This window comes from Anolis sagrei, chromosome 3 (assembly GCF_037176765.1).
Source record: "Anolis sagrei isolate rAnoSag1 chromosome 3, rAnoSag1.mat, whole genome shotgun sequence".
Lineage (NCBI taxonomy): Eukaryota > Metazoa > Chordata > Lepidosauria > Squamata > Dactyloidae > Anolis > Anolis sagrei.
In genome coordinates this window covers 195,568,590-195,594,022 of record NC_090023.1, presented here as the reverse complement: position 1 = coordinate 195,594,022, position 25,433 = coordinate 195,568,590, and the positions used below count along the sequence as shown (strand labels likewise).

Genomic DNA, 25,433 nt, shown 5'->3' with positions numbered 1-25,433 from the left:
CAGAACTCCCTCACCAGTGAGATTAGACTGGCTCCCTCCCTTCTTATATTCAGGAAAAAAGTTAAAAACCTGACTGTGCAAACAGGCATTTGGCAAGTGACAGAATTACAGTCTAACACAGGGGTCCTCAAACTAAGGTCCAGGGGCCGGATACGGCCCTCCAAGGTCATTTACCGGCCCTCGCTCAGGGTCAGCCTAAGTCTGAAACGACTTGAAAGCACACAACAACAGCAACAACAATTTTATCTCATCAGCCAAAAGCAGGCTCACACTTCCCACTGAAATACTAAAAAGTTTCTATTTGTTAAAATTGTTCTTCATTTTAATTATTGTATTGTTTTTAAGTGTTTTTTGCACTACAAATAAGATATGTGCAGTGCTCATAGGAATTCATTCATTTTTTAAAAAAAATTATAATCCGGCCCTCCAATAGTATGAGGGACTGCGACTTGGCCCTCTGTTTAAACAGTTTGAGGACCCCTGGTCTAAGACCTATCACAATACAGACATAAATGAAGCAGCTAAATTATGACTATGGGATAGTCCTGGTTAAACTGTGGGATCCCACCTTTTCAGCTGCTTTTGAGATGTCCCAACTTCTCCTGTTCTCCTTCTTTGTCCTCAGCTTATTTCAATTGAAGCAAATTGAGTTCAAAATGTAAAAGTAGTTTGTCCTCTATTAAATCACTGTGGAGCCTCTCCTAGCTTGTGCATTTGACCTTATTAATAACTTTTGTAGGGGTGATATGGAAACATGTATATATTCAGTTTTATCATATTTATTTACTGTATTGTTGTGGGTGTCTTGTTTAACTTACTATATAGTTTGTAATCATGTTTTATCAAGCCTTTTTGTTTGGTTTGTCATTGTAATATGGCCTAAGGACTAATCAATTAATTTCTTGAGCACTTGGACTATGGGGCTGGTGCAATGTTTAATATGTTTTATGTGATGATGTTTTTCATGCTTGGTGTTTTAATTCATATTTATATGTTTACTATCTGTACACATTGCTGTGGCCAACCTTCCCTCCCTCTTTCCCTCCTCCTTCACTTTTTTCTTTCCTTCTCCCCTTCTCTTCCTCTTCCCTTCCTCCCCCCCCCCCCTTTTTTCTTTTCCTTTTGCTTTCTCTCCTTTTTTCCTTCTCTACCTATTCTTGGACTGCAACTCCTAGCAGTCCTCCTGATCGATCTATCTACCTACCTATCTATCTCTATCTGGAGGATTGCTGTGAGTTGTAGTCCAGGAATAGGAAATGGAAATATGCAGGATTGGGATGCTCTCAAAGAAATCCAAGGAGAAGAAAGCTTGGAAGCAGTGCTTTTGCACATGTGCTGTAGCATCTTTTTGCATTTTTGGCTTTTTAAGTCCCTTCCGCTGTGTTTTTTTTTTGGTGTTTTTATGAGTGATGGTCACTTGTTGGCCTGATATTGTGTCCAAATTTGGTGTCAATTTGTCCAGTGGTTTTTGAATCATGTTAATCCCACAAACAAACATTACATGTTTATTTATATAGAGTGATTTTAGTTAATGCTGTGTGTTGCTTTTGTATGCAAATTGTCGCATTGAAATTTGCCAAATTGTAAGCTGATCTGAGTCCCCCTCGGGGTGAGAGAGAGCAGGATAGAAATGTAGTAAATAAATAAACATGTATCATAATTACTTTGACAATCATAGAAGAGAGGTACCTTTAGAAAAAAATACTTAATAGACAGCATTTCCCATTTCTTGGAGTTAGGTGCACAGGACTCCCAGGAAGGTGAAAAAACGCAAATAAAGAAATTGCTATTTTGTTTTTACTTGAGAGAAAATCTCTCTAGGAATTTCTGGGTCTCTTATCTGACCCCAGAATTGCATTGGAGGACCTAGAGGTTCCTAGAGACAGCATTTTAATGAAATGCATGCATAATCAAATCCACAAAGTCAAAAGGGCAAATATGGAGATAGGACTGCAATTGATGAGGCATAATCTTTGGCCTTAAAGCAAGGAAGATGTAAACCTATCTTTTAGTCAGAGTGTTTGTCTGTAGTAATGAGTTTTGGTTTTGTTGACCTTCATTTTGACCCTTATTACAAATGAGAATTCAGAAAATATAATGCTGTAGAGTGTTGCAATAGCTTATGGTCTATGAATAAAACGTGTCACGAAAGTCAATATTATAGCAGACTTAAAGATCAGTAGGATCTACAACAAAAGGCTGCAGTTCAGAATGTTCTTGTTCAGGACGCTGTCCAACCAGATACATTCATTTCCACGATAATCTATTACATTTTATGCCCAACTCTTTTTCCTGCCCCAGCCCAGAAGTCAGTTCTCCGTTTAGTGGTCACTGGGTTATTCTTCTTTTTTACCAAAAAGGAAGGCACAGTCAGAAATTAAGTTCTCTATTGATGTATAGGTCAATAAAAAGCATTTTATTGAAACTTACATTCAAATAAGGTTTTTTCGAATACACTTCTTTCTGAATGTGTCCATCAACTTTTAATGATCAAGGTTCAGATCTGTCAGCAGGAAAGCAAGAGATTCCCTTGATAGACTCTGTGAAGTATTTGAGAAATAAATTTATTCACAGATTCAGTAGATCATTCATTTTTTAAAAGAAAAAAGAAAGTTTCAGCACGTATTTCCTCCATTATCTTCAGATCTTCCATCTTTCCGATTGTCCTCCGAGAAGTTTCTCAGAGTCAACGCTTTGAATGTTACTTTTTAAATAAAATTAAATGTCCTACTTTTAATTTTTATTTATGTATTTATTTAAAACATTTGTATTCTGCCCTTTTCACCCCGAAGGGGACTCTGGGCGCAGCACAGCATATACACGGCAAACGTTTAATGCCGGGACACAAATTCACATACAATACATAAACATTAAAAACATTTATCAAAATATTAAAATACACCATTTAAAACCGTCCTAGTAATTGGCTGAGTTTTTTAAAATGTTGTTCACAGTGCTTTTTTATAATAATTGTTTATTGATGGTTGGTGGTTTGCATTAATTTTTAGTTTTATCTTAATTTGATATATTATATATTTTTATATTATCGAATATATTTTATTTCATGGTTGTAAGCCGCTCCAAGTCCCTTTTTGGGAGATGGGGTGGGGTATAAATAAATATTATTGTTATATTATTATTATTATTATTATTATTATTATTATTATTATTATTTGAAACATAACAAGATGAGTCTACAGCAAACAAGGTCAGTATGCTGGCTGTTGTATTGGATCACATGATGGACACTTCCCAAGTGTCTAGGACTTTGTGATGTATCGGCGAATAATGTACGCAGATCCCAGTAGGCTGTCCTTTTGCAGCTGACAAGTTGTAATTTTGTCAGCGCCGATTGTGTTTAAGTGCAGGCCAAGGTCTTTAGGCACTGCACCCAGTGTACCGATCACCACTGGGACCACCTTTACTGGCTTGTGCCAGAGTAATTGCAGTTCGATCTTTAAATCCTCGTATTGTGTCAGCTTTTCCAGTTGTTTCTCTTCAATCCTGCTGTCGCCTGGGATTGCAATATCGACGATCCATACTTTGTTTTTTAACACAATTGTGACGTCAGGAGTATTGTGCTCCAAAATTATTATTATTATTATTATTATTATTATTATTATTTTACTGACACAAAAACACAGTATGTCACAGCAAATGAGATCTATGTGCTGGATTTCATATCACAAAATCACAAGTCGAATACTTCCTAAGTGTCTAGGACTGTGTGATGTATTTTCAAATGATGTGTGAAGATCCAAGTAAGGTGGCCTTTTGCAGTTGTCAGATCATGATTTTGTCAATGTTTATTGTTGCCAAATGCCATCTGAGATCTAATATTATCATTATCATTTGTTCACCCTGTGGTTTAATCCAGAAAGTAACAGGGAACAAATCTGCTGGATTTGGATGAATGTCAGAGTAGTTTGTGACACTGTACAACTTTATTCTTGATTTGGTAAAATGGTTCAAGTATAAGCATTACATGAATAGGGATTTATCTATTATTCTTTGAAAGCCAGCCTTGGTGACCATCATTGCATGGGACTGAACTTCATAATTTAATCATGTGCTCTGTAAAGTAAAATCATACTTCTTTCATCTTTTCTGGCATATGCATCAGGTGCCAAACCTAGAACATGTAATGAATCTTTGGTCATTTAATTTTAAGCAGGTTTAACACTCCTTTTTCTGATTTATGTTTGTTTTTGCTGGCTGTTCTGTTCCATCATCCTCATCATCCCTGTATTCATAGCCTGCCTTTCTTATATAAGAAGCTCAGGCCCCTTCCACACAGCTGAATAAAATCCCATATTATTTGTTTTGAACTGTAATATATGGCAGTGTGGACTCAGATAACCCAATTCAAAGCAGATTTTGTGGGATTATCTGACTTGATATTCTGGGTTATATGGCTGTTTGGAAGGACCTTGGAGGCTCTCCTTTTCCTTCCTATATCTTCACAACAACCTTAAGTCAGTTTAGAAGAATGTTTTCCAAACTTTGCTCTTTGCCATAACCTGCTGATATCAGTTCCCATAATTCTTGACTTTGTCTATGCCTACTAGGGCTTCTGGAAGTTAAAGTCCAAAATACCTGGTGATCCAAAGCTTGGGAATCACTGGTCTAGCAGAAGAAGGATCTCTACATCAGAGACCGGATCCAGACAGGCCTTTATCACAGAAGCATCCACATTAAAAAAAATGCGGATGTGCTTTCTGGGGTGGGTGACCAGAAGTTCTCTCAGGACAAGCCTGAGAGAACGTGTGGAGGTCCTACCCCCCTGCTCCCAGACCCCCAGACCCATTAGAAAACTTATAAAAACTTACATGCCCTCCATTAGAAGCCTTGGCCAGCTCTCCTGGCACTTAGAAATGACGTGCCAGGAGAGTGGGGGGAGAGTAATTTTCCTCCTCCCCCCCCCCCGCTCTCCTGGTTTGTCATTTCTATGTACAGGGAGAGCTGTCCGGGGCTTCTAATGGAGGGCATGTAAGTTTTTATTAGTTTTCTAGTGGGTCTGAGAGCTTGGGGGGAGGGGTGGGCATTTCCACAGTTTACCAGACTTATTTAGTAAACTGTGGGAATACTGTCTGGACTGCAGTATTCTGCAGTCCAGACCCAGGAATAGGCGCGGAATAAATCCACTATCAAATTAATTCGCTACAAGCCAGGGTTTTCCTGGTTTGTAGTTAATTAATTTGGGACTGTCCAGGACATTGTCTGGACAGCTCCTCCTTTATTGCGGGAGTTCCCACAATAAAGTTCTTGTCTGGACAGGCTCAGAGTCAACATTAAGCATTACACCAAACAAATGCCTACAATAAGCTATTCTAAACTAGCAGTGATGTAATGTGGTTGTGTTGTTGTTAATATAGGGTTTTCTTAGCAATTTTTACTATGAGGTTTGCAAATTGGATGTTTGTAATTTAGGGACTGCCTGTAGTTAGACATCTGCACCATGCTGACTTCCCAATGTATTCGCTGCAGTAGGCTTAGCACCACAGTCTTATGGTTTCATGCAAAGAATGGGTGTTTTACATCTAGACCCCTTCTACACTGCCATATAATCCAGTTCAAAGCAGATAATCTGGATTTCATATGGCAATGTAGAAGTGCTGCGAAGCAACATATTGTTGACTCATACAGTCAAAGTATAATAAATCACAGCCGTATATATCTCCTTCTGTTGCTATTTTGTCTGTCAGTCAATGCTTAAATATGTCACTCTAATTTGGAAGCACTAGCATTACATCTTAACAAAACCATAGTTTTAAAGAAAGCCTTGAACTGGGAATATTCCTGCAATGTGCAGGGTTTCTCTGCAACCTCTTTTTTGCCTGTGCTATTTTTAGAGGTAACTCCTTATATATCTTTGTATTGTCAAAGGCTTTCATGGCCGGAATCACTGGCCATGTGGTGAATTAATTTGGGATTGTCCAGGACATAATCTAGACAGCCCCTTCTTTATTGTAGGAGTTACTGCAATAAAGGGGCTGTCTGGATGTGCCCAAAGAATCCATGACTTGATGCATGGGAGGGTTCCCACGGAATGACCAAAAAGTATGTTTTTCTAACAAAAAATTGCTCCTGTTCACATAGTTTTGTTTTCCATCTGGCTTTGCCTAATGGGAAAGTGACAATAAGGAGATGGCTTTTTAAAAGAAGCCACGCTTTTTCTTTAGGAGACATTTTCAGGAAATAAACTTACATGTAACCAGAATCCTTTTTGAAGTAGGCATGCCCATAAATGGTATCTCCATAGTTAAAAGAATCTGGAGTAGAGAGGAACAAATATAGTCAAGATTTTACTGTGTTAAGTATTTGTCCTTAACTGGCCCTAGTGATCCTTGACTCTTCTGTAAGGAAGCATTCAAAATGCCATATGTCCTCAGCTTCTACACTCTCTTTTATTGCTTGATCCTGAAATGTATTAGGAGTAATTAAGTTTATTACCTGTGTCATAATGTGAGTTCCTCTTTACACAGATTGCTATTGTGCACAATGAGAGAGGTCGTTTGGAAGGAGTCTTAGAGTCTGCCCTTTATTATGGCAAGCCTTTCAAAGATAATGACACAAACCTACAGTATCTATTGTCTGCAGAAAGGACATGTCAGTTTACCAGGGCATTAGCTGACAGGCTAATAATGCCAATTAAACAATCTTGCGCCGGAATACTTTCTTGAAAGCAGAACACTGGGTACTGCAGGTTTGTTATATTTTTGCCAGGCATATAGACTTTCATATATAATATCCGACCTATTTGGGAGTCTATATGCTTGTATTTAGTGTAATTTAGGGGTTCTCCGTTTTTAAATAAATGAATACATACTTGTAAAAAAAATTGCATGTTCTGAACCTTTATTCCCAAGCTGTTGCTTCTATTGAAGAAGATATTTTGAATTCTAAACTCATAATATTACTACATGGGCTTTATGAAGCACTTGAATTTTACTTATCAGTAAATGGAGTTATTAATTATCCTTTGATGATCTCATGGTATTATAAAAGAGAATTGAATGTATCCAAAGGATTGCTTTTGTTTCTTCTATTCTACATATGCTAATTTCCTTGGTTAATTTTGAGCCTCTCCATATAATTTTGCATATTTAATAGTGATATGATGACATTGCTTGTCAAATGTGTGCTGCAGATTATCTACTTCCCAGACTGTTTCAGATTTATATCTAATTGGAATGCCAAACTCACAAAGGTGCCAGTTTTAAGTGTGTAATTATGTAATTTTCTCCTGAACTTTCAGAGTCTTCCTGCGAGCAATTAATCAGTATGCAGATATGCTAAACAAGAAGTTTCTTGATCAAGCAAACTTTGAACTACAGGTAAGACACTTGAATATTATACAATTTATATATTATACAAATATATAAATATATTTTGGACCATTACATTAAGATTTTTTAAAAGGGTTAATGTTGTTTCAGTTGTTTTAAGGTGGTGGACTTATTGTAGTTGACTTGTGGTCTCCTAATATAGGATGAAAAGAAAGAATTGTCTTCATGGTTGCTAAAAATATGCACAATATATAATCTCATATATAAGTTGACAATTTAAAAAAATGATCTAAAAAAACTGGGTCGACTTATCTACAGGTCAGTATTAGTTTTTCTTTCTACCACGTTTGGTAGAGTGGCTATCAGAGATACTATTTTACAAGGGCAACTGTGTCTGGAGTTGGCTGACTTGTGAGCATCTCCTCTTGAATCCAGAAAGGAATTTTTTTATTTTTATAACTACATGTGCATTTGTGGGGGCCGTTGCAGGGGACACGGAAAGGTTGACACCAAAAATGATTGCCATTGCTGCACTCTCCAAATCTTCCCAACACACATGGGACACTCAGAGTCAATTGCCCAGTGTTGGAGCTCAGCAGCAGGATGCTGGGGAATCCTCAGAGGATGAGGGGGGTGACGGTTTGTTTCACTGAGTCTGTGTGTAATCCGGCTAAAACACAGGCTGAGGTGCAGGCCTCAGATCAAAGAGAAGGGCCGGCGGTTACATAGGATGTTTGGGACTCTGTTTCCTGTGGGAACCAGCCTTCAACAGATGAGTTTACTTGTGATATCAGATTGGGCCTCTGGAGGAGGGAGTAAAGGATAGATTAATTAAATGGTCAGAAGTCTTTGAAAGTTCATGAGAAGTCTTCCAAACCCAGGTGTTCAAGAGATGACCTGATAGCTTCTTGGTAGGGCTTAATCTTAAATTAAGTGATGTTTCCATAGAATCTCCAGAACAGACAATGTTGCCATAGAATCAAGTTCCTGTATCCGTGTATCTTGTCACCTGTGTTTGCTTATGTTCTTGTAAGAGTTTTGCCTTAGAAAAGTTATGGTTTTCATGCTTATGGATTTATGCCTATGATCTTGATTTCCTGGATTCCACGTACCTTGATTTTATGGACTACTGAACTCTGTATGCATGGACTACTGTCATTTGATAGCACTTTTTATACTGTTTTTTGGGAAATGCCCCTTTTCCCTTTTGCATATTCTTGTTGTAAATAAACTGCTGTGGTTAGCTACTACTGGACTGGTTCTGTGTGGTGTTGGGTGGAAGGGTATTCCACGGCTACAGTGAAACATCCTGTGCCATAACCCCTGCTTTGTACTTTTATTTCTGGACTGCTTTGAGTTGGTGTATTTCCCTCCTCCTTTGTACAGGGCACTTGTTGCTGCTGTGGCCACTGTCACCATTTTCTCCTCAGTCGTCAAGGATCGATCCATGTTCAGGCTTCTTCTATGACAATGGCAGTGCATCCCTCTCCCCTGGTTCCAGAGCTGCTAGTAATGCTTTAAGATTGCTCTGTTGTTGCTGGAGCTGACCCCAAAACTGGCTCTCTGGCCTGCAACTGCTCAGAAACCAGAGGAGAAGAGCATGCCACCACTGCCAGAGAAGGATTTGAAACAAGAGAACCAGCCCCAGTGCTTCATTGACCAAAGACAGCACAATGGCAGCAGTCACAGCAGCAGCAACAGTTGAGAGGGAGGCTTCTAAGCAAAGGGAAGAAGAGTGATCTTCCACTTGCTTACTAGTGACACCAACCACTACCTGAATGGGGAAACAGTGATGGCAGAAGCTCTTTCAGTGCTTCTTCTCAAATAGGGCTCAGTATTTTTTTAATGTGTTACCAAGATGGACTAAGCTCTTGCCTTTACCACTTTACTCTTGTCCTGAAATCTGAAGCAGACAAGAAGTTGCTCCTGGATATCCAAATTACATCCAGGGATTTTTTATACTTAATTCAGGGCAAACCAGGATGAACTCATTAAGCTCCATATTAAGCAAAGTTTGGAATGACTCCAGGACAACTCTGCACTTCAGACAATCCAACATGAACTGGTCAGGGCAGGGAAGAAGGATCAGGGTTGTGTCACTCCATCACCTTTGCAGATGGCCAGAGAGCTCTGGAGAGCTCCCGACTGTCACCAAATGACTTTGCTGACATTAGTAAAGGGAGCTGAATGACTAGTTAGAAGGAGGGGGCAATTCTCTATTGAAATGACACTTGACTTTTATCCACGGGTCATATCAAAATCCAACCTTGGTCTCCCAGAGTTCTACTCCTAGTTTAACATTCAAACCACTACACCACATTGGCGCTGATGCTGTAAATTGCACAAGTTTTCTTTGAACATCCTCTGTCATTAGGTGAAGTTTCACTTAGGAACACAACCCAGTCTTTCATCAAACTGTTCTTCTTCAATAAAGTTGGGCAGCAGAAAACTGACCACATGGATTTAGTTAAACTCTTGAGCAGGTGGCACTGAATGAGCTAACAAGTTGATTCCACAGATCTGCTCTGTGTGGAACTAGCTGTAGAATTTAAGGCAAAATGAATTTTGGCATAGGGAATATCAGGTGAATAAGAAGGCTCTAAGTACATATATTACAGGAACAGGTATCTTCCAAGTTGGTACACATCTTAAACAAATTCTTAAAAACGTTTTAGTTATTGTCATGAGAGACAATAACAGTTATTGTCATGAGAGTGAACCCAGACCAGTCTGGAAAGAGAGGAGACTGCTCATTGTTTTGCTATTGAACTAAACTAACATTCCTGAGTGAAGGTGAGGAAGGGAGCATATATTGTCCCATTTCCTCCCAGCAAGAAATTTGCCAGGAAGCAACTTGTCACTATATGATTCATCAGTCATGTCAAGCTTGAGAAAAATTGTGTGAATGCACCACATAATATTGCTGTGTCATAGAAAAGAACCTATTTAGATCATTGACGTAGGCTTCGACAAGAAAAGTCATTTGATCTGTTTTTTTGCTGCTATTTCAACTGCATTTTTAAAGTCCATAGAAAAGTTAAAAGTATTGCCCTTCATTTAGATTTTGTTCCCGTTGTAGCACTTAGTCCTCTTTCTGCCTTGTGTTGATTTTAAGTAATCTAATTAATTTACTTGGTTTTAAAATGCATTTCTCTTCATTTTCATTATCCTAGTTGTAAGGCAATTATCACAATTTTAGCCTAACACAACCGGATCATTTTTTATTTTATTTTACTTGGTACAATATTTGAACTGTTTATTTAAGGTAGGGATTTTACTAAAATCAATTTGTGTGTCTCCAGCATGAGATCTTGCATGAACAATCATCAACACAATGAATAATACATAATAATAAATTCTTTATTTATAGACCGCCTTCTCTTCCTGAGGGGACTAACAGTGGTTTACATACAAAAAAGGCAAACATTCAATCCTGAAGTTTCACAGAAATCAACATAACATCAAAAACCTATAACTAATGACGAAAAAATAGAAATAGAATAATAAAAACAAATACAAAGATTTAGATAAAATATGGTTATATTAATAACACATAGATTACACTAAAAACATGTGCTCCAGAAAATTAGATGATTAAGATGTATAAAAAGTATCTAATATCAGTAGTAATTTAAAATAAACTGTATCAGTCATAGGTGAATAAAATTAGCCAGCGTTCTAGTGGATTAGTGTGCTAGTCTTCCTCTTCTCTGTATGCTAAAGTGCATAAGTGTGTTTTTAAAGATGAGGAGGGTAGCAACCATTTTTATTTCTTTGGGAAGGGAGTTTCAGAGGTGGGGGATGATCACGGAGAAGGCCCCCTCTCTCGTTCCCACCAACCACGCTTATGACATGGGTGGTACTGAGAGCAGGGCCTCCTCTGCTGACTGCAATGTGCAAGATGGTCTGTATAGGGAGATGCGATTTGACAAACATAGTTTTGTTCCTTTCCTCATTTTTAAGGAAGATGATAATTTTGTCTGGGTTTTCTATAGTACAAATAGATGTGCATGGATTTGTATTCTGTTTTGTTTATATATCATCATAAGGCCTTTCATTTCAATATTTAGGAAGTTGGGTAGTTTTGTCTAAGCATCATTGTGAATATTGGGGCCATGTGCAACAATTCTATCAAAAATGAACATAGCATGATGATTTCTTGTTAGTGTGTGTATGGACCACTCCACGCTACCCTATATTCCAGGATCTGATCCCAGATTATCTGCTTTAAACTGGAATATATGAGTCTCCACTGCCAGATATTCTGGAATAAACAGATAATCTGGAATGAGATTTTGAGATATAGGGACAGTGTGGAAGGGCCCTCTGTGTGTGTGTGATATTTTAAAAATAACTCTGTTAAGATAAATTAGTCATGTAATATTGATTTCTTTCATTCTTTTTTTTAAAACCTTTGTAACCTCCAGCTTTGGAACAACTACTTTCACCTTGCTGTTGCATTTCTTACTCAAGAATCATTACAACTGGAAAACTTTTCAAGTGCTAAAAGATGCAAAATACTTAACAAGTAAGTTGTATTCCAAGCATAAAATCATGAACAGGAGCATGAGATTTATTAACATAATGTTACTTTAGCTGCTTAGAAAATTCAAGATGCATTGAAAAGCAATCATAATATGATGAAAGGTTAGTCTTGAAAACCGTGAATCAAGTATTTTACCATATTCTACAGATTCAAGTCAAGATCCCAAATTACAGAATAAAACAAATGTTTACCTCTCAATATATTCATGGAGTCGAGACATTTAAAAATTTACATATTGCAAAAATCCATTTTAAACCACTTGAGCTTTTAGCTTATTTTGATTTCATTTCATGAATATGCTTTATTGCCTAATTACTAATGGTCCTGTTGCTAATTTTCATAATTGATACACATTTCGGTATAATATTTGAAAGCAATGTTTTGTTGTGTAGCCTGCTCCTAGAAAAGCCCACCCTTGAGCCAGGTGTATATATGATTACTGACATTTAATCAATAATATCATCTTTGACTAAGATGCTTAAGAGTGTTTTGGGTAATCTATTATAGGCAGTGGAAACCATATTATTTATCTGATGTTATCTAAATAACAGAACAAAATTTTACAGCATCATATTAGGTGACTAGCTTTGTAACACAGTGGCTACGAACGGAAATATGAGTGTGTAGCAATTTCTCACTTTTATTTAGAATTACTATTGGACAGCAGCGGACAGTATCTTATACAAATATGTTATCCAAACGTGTGGACTACCACACAAACCCACACCCATATTTATGTAAATTCATGTCCCTACCCTACTTGATTCTTTTGTTTTCCACATTCATTTAGGGCACATTATAACAACTAACTAGGTAGAGATTTCAAAATAGAGATTGTCTTATTTATTAAACTTTTTGTAAACAATTCTTTACCCAACAAATTGAAGGTAATTGGAGGTATAAAGACCAGGTTGAGATTGCAAAATATATGGTAACGGCCACCCCAGCAACCATTGCTTTAGCATAGAAAGATGAAGGAAAATGGGAATTTTAAAAATGGCTCAAATATTTATCAGAGTATATGCTCCAAGACTATTTATCTGAGAGGAGAACAAAATATATGAATGGTCATCCAAAGGAGAACTGAAAGTTAAAGTAGAAAGAGATTATAGTCAGAGAGAACAGGAAAGGAAAATATAAGGATCTGAACCAAAAAATCTTCATGATCGAACAAATAATATAAACCAATGAATACAGTTACATCTGTTCCCAGTGGGAGGGGAATGGGAGGAAGAGGGAGGGAGGCAAGGGATAGGTATAAGTAAGAGATGTGTTGAACTATAAAAGATAAAATGTAATCAACAGAATGTGTTATATGAAATAAATAATAATATATTGCTGTGTATATGCAATTGTGAGAATGTTACAAATTGCTTACATCTAACCAATAACAAAAACAAACATTTATTAACTCTTTTGTTTAAAAATACTGGAGTTTAATACAGTTGTTGTCCAGGGACATCTGACTCGGGGTAGAAGATAGCATCCATCTTCTTTTTGAAGTCTTGTAGACTATCTTCCATTCCTATTTTTTTAAAAAGATATTTTGATGTACTGTGATGGAGTTGTGAACAATTTCACCAAAATTCCTTGAATTTAGAGAAGAGTCCGAACTCACACTTCCAGTTATCTGTATGCTCGCCGTAACCACACCATGTAGGTTGTGTTGTAGAATGTATCCTAACTGTATAAAAAGAGATATCATAGAAAGTATATACCAGACAATCAGATAATAAATTTGAGTGTTTCTTTCCAATTCATCTCTGACTGTACCTGTTCAACTTTCTGGTTAAGGCTTGGTTTCAGTAACCAATGTGCTAAACCAGTGTGACATTTTTCTGCCTGAGGTAGATCAGCAAATGGCCCTCCTACTCTTGTAAAGGTGCATAGTGCCCAAGGCTAGCTTGGTTATTCTAGTAGCTGAAGCAGAAAATCCCACAAGTTTTCTCCATAGGAGAAAAAAATCAGTAACAAACACTATTACCCATTCAGTTTAGCACCTGGGCAGCAGACTCGGCAAGCACACAGGTTACAAAAACACACACATTCTTCCCCAGTTTCTGTTTAATTTATTTAAGAATAATTTGGCTTCTGTATGCATTAACTAACACTGAAGTTTAATGCAAATTGGTCCTCTTAGAGTTTCAGCCTGGCAGTATCCCAACCAAAGCCTTTCTGAGATGCTAGAAATTTGGGCACTGGAAAATGACATCTGCTCTGCCCTTCTAGTTATGAAGTACACTGGAAATGTCTTGCTCGTGAGGTCCTGCCACAACTGTTTTTCTCAACGCTCTTCACAACAAGGATATTGTTGGGAACATCATTTCTCAGCACCTCGGAAATGCTTCAGTTGCAGCCGTGCCAGGATCTATAGATAGGAAATGGACAATGGATTTTTGAGACATTAGTTTTGGACATTCATGTTTGGACATTAACAACTGATCAATCTATTGAGGAGCAAAGCTAAAACTTAAAAAATGAATTTCAACAGGGATAAAGGAAAGGTACTACATCTAGGCACAGAAAATGAAACGCACAAACATAAGATGGATAACACCTGGCTTGAAAGCAGTACTTGTGAAAAGGATCCAAGGGTTTTAGTAGAACATAAGCTAAATAAAAGTCAGGAGTATCCTTTAGCAACCAAAAAAGGTCATTTTGAACATCCTCAATATTGTGGGAAATAGTAGTGCCACTCTATTCTGCCTTGGGCAGACCTCACATAAAATATTTTGTCCAGATCTGGGCACCACAATTCAAGAAGCAGATCAACCATCTGGAATATGTCCAGATCTGGGCAACACAGAGAAATTCACGCAAGATCTGGAAACCAAGCCTTCTGCAGAACAACTGAGGGAACTGGTATGATTAATTTAGAGAGAAGAGAAGGGAAGGGAAAATCTGTGGCTAGCATCTTCAGAGGATTTTCTGAAGTTGTATCTGAAACTGACGATTTATTATTATTATTATTATTATTATTATTATTATGAGGAGGAGACTCATATAAACTAAAGCTATATTTAAACATCTAATGGATTGTCATGTGGAAGATGGGACACTCTTTTCTGCTTCTCAAGAGACTTGAGCACAAACCAATGAATTCAAATTACAAGAAAAGTAATTATATTAAGAAGATTTTTTTTATCATAAGCATGGTTTGACAGTGGACTACATTGCCTTCGAAGGTGGTGGACACGCCATCTTTGTAGGCTTTTAAACAGAGGTTAGATGGAGATCTTTTAGGAGTGCTTTAGTTATTCCTCCTTGGCAGAGGGATTGTTTAATTGGCCTTCATGAATCTTCCATCTTTGAAAACTTATGATACTATAATCCTAATTATATATTTGAATCCCCTGCATTTTAATGTAGCCTATTAATAACACATTGTTTACATGTTGCTGATTTTGCAGATTAGCAACAAAAATGAATTACTGCCTTTTGTAAGGGAAGACAAAAGTGTTAGCTTTTCAAATAGCTTTGAATGATATTTTTTCCATTAACTTTAGTATTTTTTAAAGTATCATTATTTTATTCCACTGGGTTTAAAGGTAAAGCAAAGCATACTCATAGCTGGAATAGATACAGCCTCCTGCCCAGAGCAGTGCTGGGGGGACTGAGGATGATTTGGATCATAGCCTTTAAAATACCAGAAGTCTCAATGCTCAATATTTTTTATCCAAAGGCACACTAAGAACATACAGTAGCATTCTGAAATCATGCCTTTCTGGCAAAGTTCCCTTGCCTTTGTATTCAGTCATATATACATACAATGGTGTGTTGGGGATTGGGAGTGAGCTTCTTCAATAGAGGCTACTTTTGAATAAGAACAGCAGCCTGTGGCTGGATCTACACTGCCATATAATCCAGATTATATGCTTTAAACTGGATTATATGAGACTACAGTGCCATATCATCCAGTTCAAAGAAGATAATCTGCATTTTCTATGGCAGTGTAGATGGCGCCAATGATACAAAGATATTATAGTGATATTTATTATTATTGATTTCCAACATTTCTACCCCGCCCTTCTCAACCCCCGGAGAAGGACTCAGAGCGGCTTACACTGGCAACAATTCAATGTCGCAACAAATATGACAAATATAACAGCAATATAAAACAATAAATAGAACAATAGATTAAAATCATGTAGCCACTTCCAGTCCAATTCAACATCCAAAGTGCTGTCATTCCTGCTGTCCAAAAGCCTGGTTACAAAACCATGATTTCAGTTTCTTCCTAAAGGAAAGGAAGGATGAACCTGACCTAATCTTGCTGGGGAGCGAATTCCACAGGCAGGAGGTCACCACCGAGAAGGCTCTGTCCCTTGTCCCCACCAAACACGTTTGCGAAGCTGGTGGGACTGAGAGCAGAGCCTCCCCGGTCGATCTTAAACTACGAGGTGGAACGTAGAGGGAGATATGTTCGGACAAGTAAGCTGGGCCCGAGCTGTATAGAGCTTTATAGGCCAAGACCAGCACTTTGAATTGTGCTCGGAAGTGGACCGGCAGCCAGTGGAGCTGACATAGCAGGGGGGTTATGTACTCCCTGTATGGCGCTTCGATGAGTTATCTGGCTGCCGCCCATTGAACTAGTTGATAAAGATTGTTCAGGCTGTGTGCTCAATTTTCTGAGGCAGAATAGAACAAATATGCATGCTACAAGTCTTCTCTATAGACCCAGGTAATTAAGATATATAGTCTGAATTTTGTGACCCAAATTAGCCAGATTTGCAGAGCTCTGTGATATTTCACAAATTATTATCTTTCACATAATCAGTTATACTGTAGTCAATGAACTGAGAAAGTAAATTGTTTGGAAACCTGTAAGGGCATGTGGATGGAGTAGAAGATTATATTTACTCAGGAAAGAAATTTATCTTCTACCCCACAGGGGAGTAAATGATCACTTCATCTAATATCAGAAGGTCCTTTTGAGTATTAATTACCATTATTAAACGTTTGTGCGGAATCTTTCCTCTTCTTGTTAAATATCAAGTATCTGCAAGATTTTGTAATGGAAAGAAACTGCTTCTCATGTTAGTATAAAGGAGAAGTATGCTTCTTAATGTTTAATCAAGGTGAACAAGTAATATTATAAAACCTTATTATGATTCAGATATGAAAGAGCTTTGGTGAACTCCAAAAATCTTGTGCTGAAAAGGGAATATTTAGTGTCTTCTCCCCTGCAGACATGCAAATTATGGTTAAGTACCTCCCTCCTTCCAAATTTTAAGTCCTGGAAATTGAATTTAATTAAAGAAAGATTCTTCAGTTTGTTGACAAATGCTGACAAAAACTTCATATGCTTCTACTCTTCTTCATCATTATATTTATACACATATTTGGGGGCCCTGGTGGCACAGCAGGTTAAAGTGCTGAGCTTCTGAACTTGCTGACTGAAAGGTTGGCGGTTCAAATCCGGGGAGTGGGGTGAGCTCCTGCTGTTAGGCTCAGCTTCTGCCAACCTAACAGTTCAAAAATATGCAAGTGTGAGTAGATCAATAGGTACCATTTCAGTGGGAAGGTAACAGTGCTCCATAGAGTCATTCTGGCCACATGACATGGGAGGTGTCTACGGACAATGCTGACTCTTTGGCTTAGAAATGGATATGAGCACCACCACTCCATGGTCGGACACAACTGGACCTAATGTCAGGGGAAACCTTTACTTTTACCACATTTGGCAAATTAGCTTAGAGATGAGGATTGCAAAATCACTATACCCCAACCCAATCCATTGATACTGCTGTTTGTGATCCATTTGCTGTGACTTGAATCCAACCATAGAATGAGAAAAAGAAGAGAAGATATCATATGGATAAAAAGAAACTACAGAAACTACAGCACAGTAGTTTCTTGGTATCTGCCAAGAAACTACAGTAGTTTCTTGGTATCTGGCTGTAGGACTCCCATTAGATATCAAAATCTGTGTATGCTCAAATCCCAATGTATACAACGGTGTAGTAAAATTGTGTCCCTTATATAAAATGATAGACTGGATGGCAGTGTAGACTCATATAATCCAGTTCAACGTAGTTAATCTGCATTCCGAAACTCTAGCTCTTTGGCTTAGAAATGGAGATGAGCACCACCCCCCAGAGTCAGACACAACTAGACTTAATGTCAGGGGAAACCTTTACCTTTACTATTCTTCCCCAGTACATTTCTGATGGTGCATATGGCTTTGACAACCTTCAGTGTTTGTTTTCTGCAACTTTCTGGACATTCTATATTTGGAACAGAAGTGGGCATTTGTGGCCAGTCTGGAGACCAGTTTTCATTTCCTATGAACTTCTGGGACCATACGTACCATCAAAAATATCAAAAGAGGTAAGGGAAAAGAAGAGCAACTAGGTGGCATGTTTTGACCCCATGGAAATCCTTCTCCACCAGATACCATCTGCCATTACTCTGACTACAAATGGAAGAGTATTAACATTTGATTAACTTAACTCTAAACACCACACTCGTTTCCATTTACTGTCTTTTTTGTTTTGGTTGGAGAGCTTGCTAGCTGAAAAAAAACAACAACAATGGAAGGTCATGTAGCTCCAAGACTGCTCTTTTGCAACTGTTTTAGATCCACTGTAGTATTCCGACAGGTTTCATGTTAGATTTATTAATTTATTTTCAAACATATACAAGTGTCCAATTCAGTGTGATCTGGAAAGATGTCTTTGATACCTGCTGCTGTGTTTGGGTCTTCTTCATGGCACTTTTCCTAGGACAGTCTATATAAACATGCACACACAAAATATTCCTAAAACTGTGCAGTTTGTTTTCTTCAGCTATTAGAGACTGAGAAACAGATAATACTCTCATTAATCTACACAACCACCCCCACATTCCCAAAGGACAGTTATGTAATATGCCGTCAAGGCAAAGTAAAATTCCCACAGGTAAACCGTTTACAGAAAAGCACTATCGAGTGGAGCTCTTTTCCTCCTTCAAGCCAGGATAAGAAATGCAGATCTTAGCACTAGCAAACTTACGTATGCTGCTTATTGCTTTTCAAAAATCATCCCTTTTTGTGTGATTTGAGAATGCCATTTAAATTCTGCATGGTCTTTCCCCATAACAGGAGATAAATTAGCCAAGACACTTAAATCATTCAAAGATGGAAGATATACTAAAATCCTCAGAAGCAGCAAAACGTTTAGCTTAGACAGGTACATTTTGTTGGCATAGCAATGATTCAATTGTGATACTGAAATACGTCAAAACTATGAAATGTTACCAAAAAAGAAATGTGTATTCTCCATAGATATGGTGATATGAGAAGACAGATTGGCTTTGAAATCCGTGATATGTGGTATAATCTGGGTAAGTAAAAACCCCATTATCTTGTTTCTTTAATAGCTAAATGTCCTGATTACCTGAATGCATACTACTTTTTGCAAATTTGTTTGTATTAGTGATGTTGGAAATGATATGCCTGTTTACCAAGGATTTTGATTATATAAATATTTTTGGCATATTTGAGGCATTCATTCATATATATTGATTTTTATTGAAGCTCCTTTTCAGGATCAGTTTTCAGACAGCTGACACAGAAGATCTTCTTATGGAATGATATAAAAAGGCAATTTCCAAAATCTTCACATGTGTCAAACATTAAGTAATTACCGTATATACTCGAGTATAAGCCAACCTGAATGTAAGCCAAGGCATGTAATTATACCACAAAACCTGAGAAAACATATTGATTCGAGTATAAAAAAGTGCTGAAAAACTCATCTTTTACTCAAGTATATATGGTATTGGTCTTTGCTACTTTTTATTCTTTTTGAAATATAGTACAAGTTTTTGTGTGTGTGTTCGATTAGTTTCCAATTTATAGCAACAGTAAAGTCACTGTATCACAGGGGTTTTTTGGCAGGATTTGTTCAGAAGTTTGCCTTTGCCTTCCTCTGAGGCTGAGAGAGTGTAACTTGTAGTGGGCTTTCAACCTTAGTCTTCAGAGTCAAAGTCCAAGGTGCATGTCACTCATTATAATGTATAGCCATTATTAGATCATTATTACATGAAGATTACTGGAATGGTCAATAAAACAGCAGGTTGCTGTTCATCATCAGCTTTATCTGTTTGATACCATTACTGCCATATGGACTGTTCCATAGAATTGTTGTCTACTTTTTTGTATCTGTAACAAGTGGGAATGCTTTCACACAGTCCTTTTAGGATGTATAGATATACTCTTTCAACAGTTGTCAATCAAATAAATATAGACACACTGTAGTGTAAACATTAAGCTTATATGGGAGAAATATGATAAATGTTCTGTTTTCATGGGTACAATTTGGAATAGTGAGCAATCACACCATTGAAAAATTGCTGTATTTTTAGATCACTCTGATGTAGAGGGGGAAAGTACAGGAAAGGAAAACATCAACCTTAGAGTAATTGTGAGGCCGAAACCGTGGTGTGTTCAATCAATATATTATGGCTAGGCAGTCAAAAACTAGATATATCTTCCGAATTATTATGTGAGTTCATGTGTGCAATACAAGGGAGAGAATTCATATGAGGATATTTCTATAACTTAGAAGTTCACTGTGCTTGAACTACAGAGTTATGTGGTGAAGGGAAATAAGATTCCAGAAATGCCTTTTTTTTTTTTGGAACAGCTGAAGACCAGAATAAAGTAAAATATATAATAGTAGTCACTTGGCAGGCATATGTCAAAATGTATAATTTCTGGCCTGAACATGATACATGATGGTCAGACCCATCAGATTTTTTATTACTAATGAGATTAGTTTTGAGAATTCGAATCTTGATGTTAGGAACTATTTCTCATTAATTGCTCATAGAGATTATTATCCTAACTGTGGTCCCTTCCACACAGCTGAATAAAATCCCACATTTTGTGCTTTGAACGGGGATGTATGGCAGTGTGGACTCAGATAACCCAGTTCAGAGAGGATCTGGATTATATGACTGTGTGGAAGGTTCCTGTATTTTTTGGAACAAAGGTCTCCACTTGTTGAGTTGCTCATGACTGGTTTCAGCTAAGCAAAGAAGGGTAAAGAGAAAGAGTAAATTTGTTATCAAAAGTATCTCGCATTTCGCAACCCAGTACAATTAAACCCAGAAGTGGTTTAATTCTTCACTAATTAAACCACTACTTTCTGCCACCACTCTGAGGTCTATTCCTTCTTTGCTTCTAGAGCAATGGTTCTCAACCTGTAGGTCCCCAGATGTTTTGACCTGCAACTCCCAGAATTCCCAGCCAGTTTACCAGCTGCTAGGATTTCTGGAAGTTGAAGGCCAAAACTTCTGGGGACCCACAGGTTGAGAACCATCGTTCTAGAGGTTAGCATAAACTAGGGGTAGGCTGCCTCTATCAAGAAATGGATGCTAAGTGCTCCGCACATCCCTGCCTAGATTATTAACTCCCATATTATTGTAAATCAACCTTCCCTAATTTAGTTTAGTGAGACCATCATGCTCTGTTGAAATAAATTGCCGGCTAAGTTATCAATATGACTATAATTTCTGCTTCATGAAGCATGCTGTTACAGCAATTATCTTCATTTATAATGGTCCATTGAGATTAGTAAGCACCTTTCTATCATGGATTTGGAGATGCAAAAATTATGCAAAATCAGTCCTCCCCATTCAATGGGTTTAGGGGTGCAGGGCGCATGCAAAATGGGAAAAATCTAAATCATAAAAGGACTATTTTTACTTGATAGAAAACTTCTCTAGGAGCCTCCTCATATGAGGAAATTTCAGTGTCTGCCCATCAGATGACACAGGATTACTTCTGGTGAGGCTCCGTAACTCAACCAGGGTGCAGGCTTCCTATGACGCTGTGCCAGCAGCACAAGAGTCTCCCCATATTCCTTTAGGTACAACGGGGCTAGCATGGGGGGCAGTCATATGGTGATGAGCCCCCTCGGATGATGGAGAAATGTTGCTACCAGCAGGCCGTCGGAATTACCCCACCGATTCACTACAGAGATTGACGAATCGGAACACAGGACCTCATCAATGTGATGAGGTCCTAGGATTTCCTAGGCCTTTCAGTGCAATTCTGTTGTCAGTCTCTGCTGGAAGTTGACCATAGACTCACACTGGAGGTCCTAGAGATTACTAAAGAGACCATATTAATCAAATCTGCAAAAACTTAAATCTGAAAAAGTTAAACCTGCAAATGTTTAACTGAATTCATAACTAGGAGCTGCACTCTATGGTTCTGATATACCATATTCTTAAACCCTTCTGTCTCCCTTAAGCAGAGAAAGACCCTGTGCCTCATTATGCAAAACATGATTACTGGTAATTGGTTGAAGCAACCAAAATTGATTCAGCAAAAAATGAAGTGAAGATGCAAAAAATAAAGGAATGAATCATCAAGCTGGGATTTCCCAACATCATACCAAATAAAACATGAGTCTCATGATATAAAAAGTTGCCAAGATGATATATAATTCATGACACATGAATAAAGTTCTGATGTAATGATGTAGAGAAGATATATGAGCAATAAAAATACAGAGGACGAAGTGATTTTAACCAGTTCACTGAAATTTAGTTAGTCAGCATAACACCGATTTCTCTAGTACAGGAAGTTCAGAGAAATTATACAAATGGAAACTTCTCTCTGGCATCTCCTTTGACAGCTGCAGATTCTCAGTCAGGAATTACCTCTATATTTAAATAACATCTGCACTAATTTTCTTGCTATTTGCTCAAGTATCTGAAATATGACTGGATCAAAGCCTTTTGCATTCTTATTCCATTACTTATCAGCATGATGGTGTCTATGCTGAGATGGATTCCAACCAGGAGTCTGAACTTTCATTGACAAATTCCAGTCTTTGCCTAAACATTACCCAGGTTGAGTCAAATATTTCTTGAACTCGTTGTGGGAAAACTAATGTCAATATTAGCCTGAATATTATTTCAGACTCTCCTAGAGTAGATCCAATCAATCAACTGCTGGTTGGAGAGTCAACACGTTTACAGATCAACTAGTCTATGCTAACCGGGGCTACCAACAGCTTTCCCTTTGTGGGCTCACAAAAGATAAGGAATCGCAAAAGAAAGATACTTTTAAAAAAGCAGGATACTGACTCAAACCATTCCAGTAAGCCAAAGAAAAGAGGAGGCATTGAAAGAAATCAGGGCTCTTTTAATTAGAAACTTTTGATGAGACCAGGGATAAAAGGGATGTTTATAGGAAATAGAAGGAAAAGCAACTGGATTATATGAGTCTACACTGCCATCCAGTCTATCATTTTATATAAGGGACACAATTTTACTACACCATTGTATACATTGGGATTTGAGCATAAACAGATTTTGGTATCTACTGGGAGTCCTAGGGCCAAACCTTGGCAGATGCTAAGGAACTACTGTGCTGTAGTTTCCGTAGTTTCTTTTTATCCATATGAGGTCTTCTCTTCTTTTTCTCATTCTATGGTTGGATTCAAGTCACAGCTAATGGATCAAAAACAGCAGTATCAATGGATTGGGTTGGGGTATAGTGATTTTACAATCCTCATCTCTAAGCTAATTTGCCAAATGTGGCAAAGGTAAAGGTTTCCCCTGACATTAGGTCCAGTTGTGTTCGACCATGGAGTGGTGGTGCTCATCTCAATTTCTAAGTCAAAGAGCCAGCATTGTCCATAGACACCTCCAAGGTCATGTGGCCAGCATGACTGCATGGAGTGCCATTACCTTCCCTCAGAAACGGTAGCTATTGATCTACTCACATTTGCATGTTTTAAAACCACTAGGTTGGCAGAAGCTGGGCCTAGCAGCGGGAGCTCATCCCGCTCCCCGGATTTGAATCGCCATCCTTTCGATCAGGAAGTTCAGCGGTTTAACCCGCTGTATCACCGGGGGGGGGGGGCTGCCAAGAGTGGTAGTATCCCAATATTTTAATACCATGTGAAATATTTTTAATTCTTTCCATAAAGCAATCAACAAAAGCATACCAGTATGATAAGTGGTGACATTTAATACAAACCTACTCTGTCTGGCACTGTCAGTCCTCTTGCAGTGAATAGAAAAGGAACATTCTGGGCAAAATGTGAACTTCAATGCAGCCTACAGCAACTACACATTAGTGCTGAGGCCACAGAAAATTAAGTGCTAGATATGTTCCTATATCTGCCACATTTTCTGAATCTGTGTGGGAGGATTGGGGATGTGACGTCACTTGTTTCATTATGATACGTTGGTCAGATGGAAAAGAGGACAGTCTAACATCATCTGCATATTATTCCTAGTCCTTTAGCCCATTTCATTAAACAGTGGTTGCTGGCTATATTGGATCCTCATGGTTTGCATCACGCAAAATTCCTAAGAAATACTAACAGACTGATGACTTCATAAGACATGCCTTTATTGGAGTAATATTGATAGTAATATAGATAGGTGGGGCTTTGAACCCAGTCTTCCCCAACCTGACACCCTGCAGTTATGTGGGATTGTAACCACCATCAGTCCTGGTCAGCATTGGCTAAACACATTTTGAAGGCACTACATTAGAGAGGCCTGCACAAATAGGTATACCACACTGGCAAAGATATGACAACAAAAATATGACTGCAATGGCAGTGGGATTTGAGATGCACCAAACGTCTTAAAAGATGGGAAAGACTGCCAGTGGTAACGGAAAATGATTTCATTTTAATGTGCAAATTAAGGCTGCTATCCTGCATGCAGTTAACCGACACAAAGGCCCATTGATTTGCAGAGGTAATTAATTGCAGGATTGCAGCCTGTGAATTTAAATTACTGCTTTTTTATTCATGTTGGAAATCCACAGCATACTAATGATGATATGACTTTAACAGCCTCTGTTTTCCAGCAGACTAGAAGTAAATTTTAAGCTGATAAAATGGTTACCAAGAAAATATAATGGGCTTGCTACTATATCAGCTCAATTGCATTTGTCTGCAGAATATTAAATTTAGAAGACTTTAAAAAGTTACACATAGTAATGCATGAATAGTTAGTTCCCATTGAAAACAATTGGTTGCTATTTGACATCAACTTTGTTTCAACATATGGTGATCCTATGACTGAGCCATATTCCCACCTTTTTGATAGCGGATCAGTGTAGCAGGTGGTACAGAGAACTGGGTCCTTCCTTCAGCCACTTTGCTTTTTAAAAAATCCTTGAAAGTTTTAGCATGAGCCTCTGCTGGCTCATTTCTGCTGAGGATTATTTTTCACCCGCCTCTGCTTCATGGGCAGGCTTTAATTCATTCTTTAATTTAGCTCTAGACACCATTTTTATGTATATAGAATATGAAGGCTGAAATGGAATGTGCATAGAACAGCTCTTGATTCACTGTTCCACGTCTGCAGCTTATGCATCCAATTTCATTCTGATCCCACCCTTAACTATGTACACTGTGATTGTACCTTGCTTCTAAGATTTCTTTGCCTGTCATAAAGGTACCACTTGACTGCCGTTTATGCTGAGGATTGCGGCATGCTTCTGAAAATAGTTGGCCCAATGTGAGCCCAACACATTTACTTCCACCAGCTTTAAAGAACAATATGATTTTCTGGCATTGACCAATGAATGTATATTCCTCTGTTCAACTAGCTTTCAAATCCTGCTGTGGAAGGGT

At 38.0% G+C, this 25,433-nt stretch overlaps 1 protein-coding gene across 1 annotated transcript in view; it reads left to right on the top strand.

Moving 5' to 3' along the window:
• The window catches only part of DOCK1 (dedicator of cytokinesis 1), a 530,863-nt gene that overhangs the window by 365,584 nt on the left and 139,846 nt on the right, over positions 1 to 25,433 (top strand). Inside the window, exons 30-32 of the mRNA XM_060768624.2 lie at positions 7,259 to 7,337; positions 11,717 to 11,817; positions 19,100 to 19,158. Of these exons, the coding sequence (XP_060624607.2) occupies positions 7,259 to 7,337; positions 11,717 to 11,817; positions 19,100 to 19,158 (239 nt within the window). The remainder of the gene's footprint in view (positions 1 to 7,258; positions 7,338 to 11,716; positions 11,818 to 19,099; positions 19,159 to 25,433) is intronic.